This window comes from Pipra filicauda, unplaced genomic scaffold, assembly GCF_003945595.2.
Source record: "Pipra filicauda isolate LSUMZ 115617 unplaced genomic scaffold, ASM394559v2 scaffold506_size402828_pilon, whole genome shotgun sequence".
NCBI lineage: Eukaryota > Metazoa > Chordata > Aves > Passeriformes > Pipridae > Pipra > Pipra filicauda.
In genome coordinates this window covers 226,422-235,948 of record NW_024104650.1, presented here as the reverse complement: position 1 = coordinate 235,948, position 9,527 = coordinate 226,422, and the positions used below count along the sequence as shown (strand labels likewise).

General features: G+C 39.6%; 1 protein-coding gene across 1 annotated transcript; it reads right to left on the bottom strand.

Annotated features, from left to right (window-relative positions):
• Positions 1-1,253: 1,253 nt before the first annotated feature.
• Positions 1,254-8,583, bottom strand: BRS3 (bombesin receptor subtype 3). The gene is made up of 3 exons (XM_027722545.2): positions 7,991-8,583; positions 5,061-5,412; positions 1,254-4,629 (listed from the first exon to the last, which is right to left on the bottom strand). Exons 1-3 carry the CDS (start codon positions 8,419-8,421, stop codon positions 4,222-4,224), a joined length of 1,191 nt encoding a protein of 396 aa, XP_027578346.1. The 5' UTR covers positions 8,422-8,583; the 3' UTR covers positions 1,254-4,221.
• Between the last annotated feature and the right edge of the window lie 944 nt (positions 8,584-9,527).

The window sequence follows — 9,527 nt, the reverse complement described above, 5'->3', positions numbered from 1 at the left end:
AGTGCCTCGAGTCCTCACACTTCCCGCAGATGAGAGCATGTGTGACGGCAGCTGCTGCGGCACTGCCTCGTGCGGAGTCACCACCATCTGTTCCCTTCCTCCTCGGTAAAGACAGCACAGAGGGCCAGCCCAGGGAGCCGATTCGGCTGCAAACGCATCACTTTTGGGAGTCGAGACAGCTTTCCTCTCAATCACATCCTCGAAACGATACAACTCATGGCTGCACAAGCACTGCTGCTCCAAGCTGCATGTTCTGGGGATGGGCTCGAGTGTCCTACAGCTTGGATCAGTCTAAGCTGTCAAGAAATGGTGTTTTAAATCCTAAGAAAATGTCTCAAAGTAAATATTAAAAGGAGGCATTAGCATGGTTCTGTATCTGTGTCTGACTCTTCTGTGTTATACAAGGCAATCTTGGCTCATCAGAGCTGATTGTTGGTCTAGAGATGCCATCCACTAAAAGCAGGGATACATTGGTTTTCCTGAAGTGGTGTTTTGCTGTCTGTTAGAGGGGAAGCAGCAAATCACTAGCTAATACTTAATTAGGTAAACACTCTTTTCTTGAGCTGCTTTGTTATGTTAAATTAAGGAGGCAGTAATTAGTGGTTAAGTACAGAGAGGTTACTCCTGTTTGGACTTTCCGTGGGGCCGCAACCTGTAGCTGTTACACAGACTAGTGAGAGTGACGAAGAGTGTGAAAAATTCACGGTGTGAAAAATTACGGGACCAGTACAGATGTGCTAAAAATTCAATATCCTGTCCTATGCACAGAAATTCCACCTCGCAGTTCACCTTGCACTGAGGGGCCCATCTGTGGCAGAGCCTATAACTAAACACTGATTAGAACCCATATTATATTTTTTAAGTACCACTGATCGAAATGTGTAAGTACTGTGACTGTGTGTAACTTTGGCTTATTCTTTAATTGTAATATCCTTAGCATAAACACACAAGTGTCAGCAGGCAGCCCTTGTAAAATAAAACAAAACAAAGCAGTTTCTATGAGAAGAGAAGTGGGAGCTTTAAAATGGCTATAATTGTGTAACTAACTTTAATACCCTGTGCCATTTGCTGGAGATGCAGTCAGTTACACTATGGCACTGTTTTGACATGGATGTGTTAATTTTTGTGGATTTTTGGTTTTTTTAACTACACTGGCATCTTGTGACAGCACAGAGTACTGATTTTAAAACTGTTGCTAATGGGAATATGAAATGTGTATATCTCATTCACAAAACAAACTATAAAAACCCCTATTTCCTAGAAATCGTATTTATTTTCTCAGTAAGACTCTGCATGAACAAGACCTTTGAGGGAGTCTTACTTTTCAGTATTTTGTGCCATTTTTCTACCTGTTCTTATACTGTGGACATAAATAGTGAACCCCTAATTATTCATCCCAACTCTTCACTAAATAACTCTCAGTATTACTGTAAATAGAAGTTATTTGCACATGCTCTTATAGAATTACACTTGTATTACTTAGGGGTGAAAGAACCTGGCTTTAGAACACTGAGAAAAGATTGCAAAGAAAACAACCCTTTTCCCCTAAATCCAGTTATGGTGATGTGGAGACATTTTAGGGATAATTATATTGTGGGGAGTAGATGAAATGAATAATATCAGATTGTTTAGATAAAGATATATGTTGACCAATATATTACTCCAGTACAACATGTCATGAAGATTTGAAAGTACAGAACTATCAAAGCATAAAGTACACAGAATAATTAAATTATGGCTTGAAATGTTGCCAGTCTTTAACAAAAACATGTGCAGGATATAGCAAAACCATCAGTTTTGTAACAAGATATATTAGCAATAGATAGACCACCCAGCTAGAGGAGTAGTTACACAAGCAAAAAGTAGCTGCATGCAAGGCAAGAAAAATGGTGAATTGGGAAACCGTGGTTTTTAACGGCTGCTCTGAGATGTAGCCAAGGATTTTGCAGTGGGAAATTTGGTCTCCAACAGAGACAAATTGTGAAGTCCAGAAACATGTAGCAGATTTGTTTCCCAAAGGCTTTACTAAGCTAGAATAAAGAATGATGTAAGGAGCTGTAAAACCATAATGTTTGTTGATTTTTCTTTTGTTTAGAATTCCCTGTAGTAAGATCCAGGAAGATAAATGTAGGTTCATAAGTGTGTGGGCTTATCTACTTATTTCAGTCTCACCCTCCAGCTCCGTGAAGAAAAAAGAGAAGGAGAAAATATCAGTGCAATATGTTTGTTATGTTTGTACCTAGCTCACTACCAGGAATGTGTTACATTAAGACAAAGAGAGTAAAATAAGGTCTCTGGAGTCTGCTTTGACATAAATTGTGTTTCTATGCTATTATATTTCCATTTATTTCAGTGATCCTATCCTGCTGTACAATTGGTACAATAAAAGGAAGAATGCATTTGAAAATTAGTTCTTTAGTCTTTCAGCTTGTAACATGATGAGTGTAGTAAAAAAAGGCCAGGCCTGATGGGACTAAACTGGTCTGTCATTAACTGGTTTACGATGACTACAGAGGTTGTATTCCAATGCCCCTGGGATTTATAGTTTATGATTAGGGCAGTCAACAGAGAGAGACTGTAAATAGATTTTCTCATCTTATAATGAACTCAGATAATGGTGTATGGGTGGATGGATTTCCAGCCATGTGTTGTTAGGGGCTCTGTACATCTGGAGGGAACTTATACCTTCAAGGGTTAGTTAAAATGGAAGCATCTGTGGCTGACAGAATTATTTTAATTCATACATTGCAGCTTCTGTTCTATACTTCAACGCCCAAATTATTTTGAAATAGGAGCCCCTTAGTTTGGGCGGTGGAAAATCTGTTGTGTTTTCTATCCACAGAACAACTTCCACAGAACAAAATTTTGGTTCAGGGAACACAAAACTCATAAAAATAAGTGTCATTCAACTTTTTTGTAACATGGGATAGGAAGACTTGCCTCCTGTATTTCCTTATGGGAAGGCAGTCCCTGCCAGCAGTGCTGCTGAGCTTGGACGGGATGTCCTGACTTGTCTCTGCAAGCTGAGCCATAAAATCAGTGGATTTGAGATTAGAAGGCCTATCTCAGTAAGACAGTCTATCCTAATATTAAAAAGGGATACAACTTGAAGAATAGAAAATTAGTAAAATAGAAAAATCCAGCTCTCCCAGCATGCTTGAACATGTGCAGACCACTTAGATACAACCACGTACACTACAGCAGGAGTGGATCAGAGCAGGTAAAGGGTTGGTCTGGCCCTCCACACTGTACAGTTTCTACTTCAGACTTGTTCTAGTCTGGTTCCATGGACTGGACACAGTTTCATTGAGAGAAATCCAGATTGTGCACTCAAGACCACTCTGGGAGACAGAGCAGAGTAAGGCAGGAGGGCACATTTGAGCATTCACTGTGCATCCCAGCTAGAACTCTGATACAAATTCACCCCAATTTCTTGATGTTAAATTGATAATTCTTGATGTTAAACCATGAAGAACTCTGCACTATTGAGATGTTTTACCCATAGGTCACAAAGAATTTTACAAGTGTTGTTAAAGATTATTATAGTTTTCTCAGAGAGATGATCACCTGCTGGTTCCCTTGATTTCCTCAGGAACAGTGAAGAGCATCCATCTCACTACACAGCAGTCAGCTCTTAGCCAGAGTTTCAAAGTCACTGACAGAGCAAAGGCTACTGTGGATCTGGCCCATAGTGCTTTACTTTTTTTACTTCACAGTGCTACAAACCTTAGCCTTCTTTCATTTTAACATTCTTTCTGAGATGTTTACCTATATGTAACAATCAGGACAAGAAAATAAATAAATCAAAATTCTGCCTGGTTGTTCGTGTTACAGGTGGTTTTCTTTGCTTGCTGTAGATGCAAGTACTTAGAGGGAGCTCTCAGTCAGAAGTCAAAGAGCAAGTCATCAAGAAAAAAACTATCCTCACAGCCAATTCTCACACCAACTCTGCTAACTCCTCTCTTGCCCAGTCCAGGAATTCCATCTAGGGATCTGTGTTCGTGGTTGGGAACATAAGCCATCCCTCTGAGCTTATGCTGGAAAGTTCAGCCGTTGCAGCTTCTTTTCCCACTTGGTTTGATTTCTTTATTGTATATTTTTTAAAATGAGAAACTCCTGATGAAAACACTTTCACAGACAGGGCAAGCCACCTCTTTCCAGGATCCCAGTGGCAGTGACTTGACTGTAAAGGCTCAGTTTCTGTCCTTCATCCCACGTGAACTAAACACTCTCCTCCTCTTTGGTGATGCTGTAATCTGTCAGCAGCGTGACACTGATTTCCGAGCCGTGGGTGCTGCCCGTGACTGACAGGGCCCTGGTAGGAGAATTGCTCTGGGTGGCACTGGGAGGCTTTCTACGAAACGCTGCCCTGCAGCACAAGACTTGCTTTTTAAAATGTTGCCGGAAACTTTTACTCAGCCAATAAAGGGCAAAGGGGTTGACGCAGGAATTGCTGAAGGCCAAGGCGCGGGAGAAAATCGTCGCTATCAGGTGGAAGGTGGAAGCATCTACAGAAGAGTGGTATGTGAAGGAGCGGTACAGGTAGAGGATGTGGTTAGGCAGCCAGCAAAAGGCAAACAAAGCAACAAGCACCAGCACTGTTTTTGCAACTCTCTTGCGGGATTCAATCTACAAAAAAAATAACGTGTATCTGGTATTAGTAGCAATTAGTGACATGTTTGTGTTGTTGGTGCTGATTGGCAAAGGGGTGTAAAAGTCTAACTGCATTAGTAACCAAATAAACCAAAATGAAAAAAGAAAACAAACAAACAAAACACCAAACCACAAGTGTTTAGAAATCAATGGTTTAACTCCTGAGTTTATAGGGTCATGATAAAGCACAACAGACCCATCCCTCTCTAGGAAAGCATGGACACTCACAAGTGGTGAGTCATGAGCACGTGTGTAAGAGCACAGCTGAGTTTGGGTTGCCAGTGTGGGCTGAGTTTGTGGAGTTTTTTACTCCACTATCAGGTAAAGTTTTGTACTCAAGAATTCAGAGTTAATCATCACAATAGACCTTGGGAAATTGGACACTTTAGAGCTTGATCGTAGCTTACCTGCTTACGGGCATGACCATGTTCTTCTGCTGGCATGTTGGATGTACTTTTATATAAAGTTCTGGCTATGAGAAAATAGTAGACAGAAATGACAGCCAAGGGCACAATGTAGAACACTAAGAAGCAAACCAGGGAATGAACTTCCTGCAAAATCTTCTCAGATACAGGATAGGGGGCACACGCCTCGAAAGTTACATTTTTCTCAGGATTGCTGAAAGAATACAAATCTGAAAAAACAGCCTCTGGGATAGCAAATATCATGGAGACGATCCAAACACATCCAGCTTTGCAGCAGGTCTTCAGGAGCGCATCTGAAGTCTGCAGTTCCAAGGGCTTCACGATGGCTCTGTACCTAAAACCACCAACATCATTGTCAGAAGAAATACAGAAATAATGCAATCACTGACAGTGCAAACTTCTTAAGGCTAAAGCCATTACTGTTCCTGCTAAAGTAAGGGTGCTGGAATTGTCTTAGAAATGAAAACAGATACTAGCTCTTTGGAATTAAGATGGAAATGTAAAAACTAATTTTAAACATGTATTTTACTGGATTGTCTAGCAGGACTTGCCATTAAAGCCTTCCTAAATAAAGGTGACTTCTACAGTTGGGGTTGGGATCAGTAAGGGCAATCATCTCTCCTAATTTTGTGGCACTGCCTAGAAAGGTAAATGATGGAATTAGTATGCAAAACTGGTAAAAGTGTGAAACAGGTTAGCTATTTCATAAATCATGAACCCAAGCAGGTACAGCCCTCCTTTCTTCCATCTTCCTAAGATCTCAGTGGAGTGCAGTGATCTGACTCAAAGTAATGCTCCAGGATTCATTCATATTTATAAAGCAGGAGCGGACACTGTTGTTGATTCATGCCCGTGACTCTGCAGCATGTGGACTGAGTCAGGCAGACGAGAAAAATCTGGGTAAATCTACAGATACGTGACAATATGTGTGGAAATGGGACACAGAAAGAGGACCAACTCCCATGAAGGTGGGTGAAGCACAAGCAACAGTATATCCAATTCCTCAAGGATCAGGTATTTTCCATAAGGCAGAAAGAAGTGACGCCTCCAGCAGGGCACAAAACTGGCATGAAAGGAAAGGCAGTGGAAAATGACCCAGAGGATAAGACAGCTTAATTGTACCATTTTGCACAAGCTAAGGATGTGGTCTTTTTCTCTGCTAGGCAAATTCAAATAGAAGACTGGAAGCTGGATTGCTATTTATCAAACAAATACCATTTTTATTGACTTAGGGCTCTTCTAGCATACGGGAACATGACAGTCTGGCACTGAGCACGTGATTGATCTGAACCTTCTCAGTAAGTTTACCATGTAGTTACCCTGTGAAAATGTGGCATGGAGTATTTATGTAACAGCTACCATGAAGCATTAAATACAGAAGCAAGTGTCTAAACTGTAGAATCAGAGAATAGGTGGGTTTGGAAGAGACCTTTAAAGGTTATTTACTCCATGGTGGGTTCTGAACTGACGTCATACAGGACCAAGACCTTGGAGCTATGATAGATAGTTCAGTGAAAACATTAGCTTAATATTAAGCAGTAGTTAAAAAACCACACCAAACCCTTAAAAACCCCCCCAACATAACCCCAAAATGTTAGGTATTATTAGAAAAATAACTAAAAGAAACACAAGCATCCTAAGGATGGAATATAACATGAATAGCTGGGCAAGATGGATAGGGATCTCTCTTCTGGCACAAGAGACAGTGCCATCAAATGAAGGCACGTTGTTTATTCAACAGGCACTGAAAGTCATTGCTGAACAAGTTCAAGAAGAGGCTGGACAAGGATCTAGAACCCATTGAGGTTATTAAATAGACAGAAACCATGTCTGCTTAGGGGGTCATCTGAAGGCTTAGGGTTTAAGTATAGTGTTGGATAGAGGTTTTTGTTCTTCCTACGTGTCTTTTCTTGTCTTTGTACTACCACTGTTGGATGCTGGTATTGTCCTACATAGACCCTTGATCTGCCCCACTGTGGCCATTCCTGTGTTGGATGATTATTTTTGGAGTACAGTTGCTTAAATGCACCATTGCTTAAATTCTGGACACATGAATCACTTGCTATTACATACAATCCACAATTGCTGGCATACTAGATGAAAATCTTTTTCTCTCTTACTATTAAATTTCACTTTTTGTTTTTCTACTCCTTGACATACTCCTGCTGATTGAAATGAAATTTCATCTTAGCTTTTTTCATTCAGGAAAGAAGTACTTGGAAAACTGATTGTTCAGCAACTCCTGACAGCAGTCAAAGCAGTGGTCCCTACTAGCAGTGCTGTCATTGTAACCTGAGTTTAATTTCAGGACATCTGGGCTAAAATATTTCTGTAAATGACAAAAGAACTACAAGAGAAAACATATATAAAAAATATATACATGCACTTATGAAACTGAAAATTACAGTAGCCATCAAATTATTGGATTCATTCCTTTGTCCTCACTCTGTTCTGTGTTCTCTTTTGTATTTTTACCTCATGTCAATCTTTCATGTTCTAGGATTTCTTGAATGCATAGGACAAAGGATTTCCACTCATTTTCACAGGTTTTTTTTTCATCTTCCCTAACTACTTTAGTGCACCACTAGATAGCACCAATATACTGTCCTTTCCCCAACTTAAGCAATTTCCCTTTTCTGTGCAATTGAGAAAACCCCCTGTACTGTACTTCAAACTAATAAAAGGTCAAAAGACTTAAAGAGTCTTTCTCACTTCACTCCAATAAAAAGCACTGCTCCAATTTTACTAACGCGTGTTTTTAAATTACATGGGAGACTGGTCAGTTTTGGGTTTGGTTTTAGTCTATTACAATGTGCTATTTAATATTGTGCAAAACAATAACTTCTGCTCTTTCATCCATTTCTAACTTCACACCTGCAGCATCTCCTGGCAAATCAGTTGCACAGACCCACCTGTCAGCACTGAGAACAGTCAGGGTAAACACTGACACTCCAACTGAGGTTAACTGGATAAAAGACAGCAGCTTGCACCCAATCCTTCCGAAGAGCCAGGTATCCACAACGTAACGTGTTGCATCTATAGGCACACAGGTTAAGAGGAGCAGCAGGTCTCCAAATGCCAGGCTGGTGATGAAGATGTTGGGAACCGTCTGCATTGATTTAATCTTGAAAAACACTTTGATGAGTATAGCATTTCCAAGGAGACCCACTGAAATGATCACAGCATATGTGATGTAAATTGTGCACAGTATTTCTAATCCTGGAAAGGAGTCTTCGGTCCATTTTTCATTTGTTGTTTCATTGTCAGTGATTGATTTCAGTGCTGTACCATCCATAGATGCACACAAAGTCTGATTAGCTGAATGCAAGTATGCTTGAGACATTTCTTTAACTGTTTCTTCTCCCCAGGCTGGACTTAGGTTGATCAAAAAATTGTTAAATATTTAGCTTGCAGCATATTAGCAAGGTCAATGGAGAGGTGAAGGTTTGTATCTGAAATCAGGATTCCCGTTGCACATTAGCTACTTTCATCCCCTTCTGGATCTCAAAACATGCCTAGGAGAAATGCACATAGATCTTGTTCTGAACTGTGGAGGAGGTGGAGAATTTTTTTATTGGCTTTTCAGCTATTGGAGCAGAGAGGGAGGAGGAAGAGAGGAACAGAATTTCTTTAAAGACATTAGCTGAAATGAGGTGCTTTTTTCTTGGAGACATCTGGCAAGTAAATATCATATGATGACTATTATGATATTAGGCTTTGTTTATTACTTAGCAAATGTTTCCTAATGTTGTTGAAAATATTCTAAAAAGGAAAAACCTGAAATGGAAACCTGAAATACTTTTCTCAGTAGTACAGGTAAGCAAAGAATATACTAACTTAACACAAAACTCTTCAGTATACATTAATGAAGGATAAAATAGAACATATATAGTATTTGCTGAAAAAGCTGTAGAGACTGCCTATGTTCTGATTAGTCTTTCTATCACAGCAATGCAGTGACCTTCCAAAAGGCAATATAAAATCAAAATTTAGGGCCATAATACTGCTAACATGTATATTAAAGCTTAGGTTTTTCCATTAGAGCAGTCCCATTGCCATCAAAACACCTTATGCTAAAGTTTGAACAGGTTTATAGATAGGTGCTGGACAGAAGCCTTGTATCTTGCAATAATCCATGTATGTATTGGGTTTGGATGGTAAAACCGATTATTCAAATCTTCTGGGAGAAAAATAACATTTTCTGATGCTTTCTCAATCAAACATATTTGTAATATGAGTTTTCTTATATTTAGATAGTCAACAGTCAAATCTTAAACTGTACATTGTAATGAACTCCTGATTAACTTTACTCTAAACTAAGGTACAAGGAGTGTAGTGCATTGAGTTAAATCTCCTGAAATTAAGAAAGCCATGGTCTAATTTCTAAGTAGTGGAAGTGGAAAAGCTATCAATGGATTGATCTTTATGCCTTGAAAATGAAAATCAGTA

Coding starts and splice junctions, on each gene's coding strand:
- BRS3 (XM_027722545.2), bottom strand. CDS start 8,421: ATGTCTCAAGCATACTTGCATTCAGCTAATCAGACTTTGTGTGCATCT. Junction 5,413..7,990: donor ACTGTTCTCAGTGCTGACAG/GTGGGTCTGTGC, acceptor TGGTGGTTTTAG/GTACAGAGCCATCGTGAAGC. Junction 4,630..5,060: donor ATGGTCATGCCCGTAAGCAG/GTAAGCTACGAT, acceptor TTTTTTTTGTAG/ATTGAATCCCGCAAGAGAGT.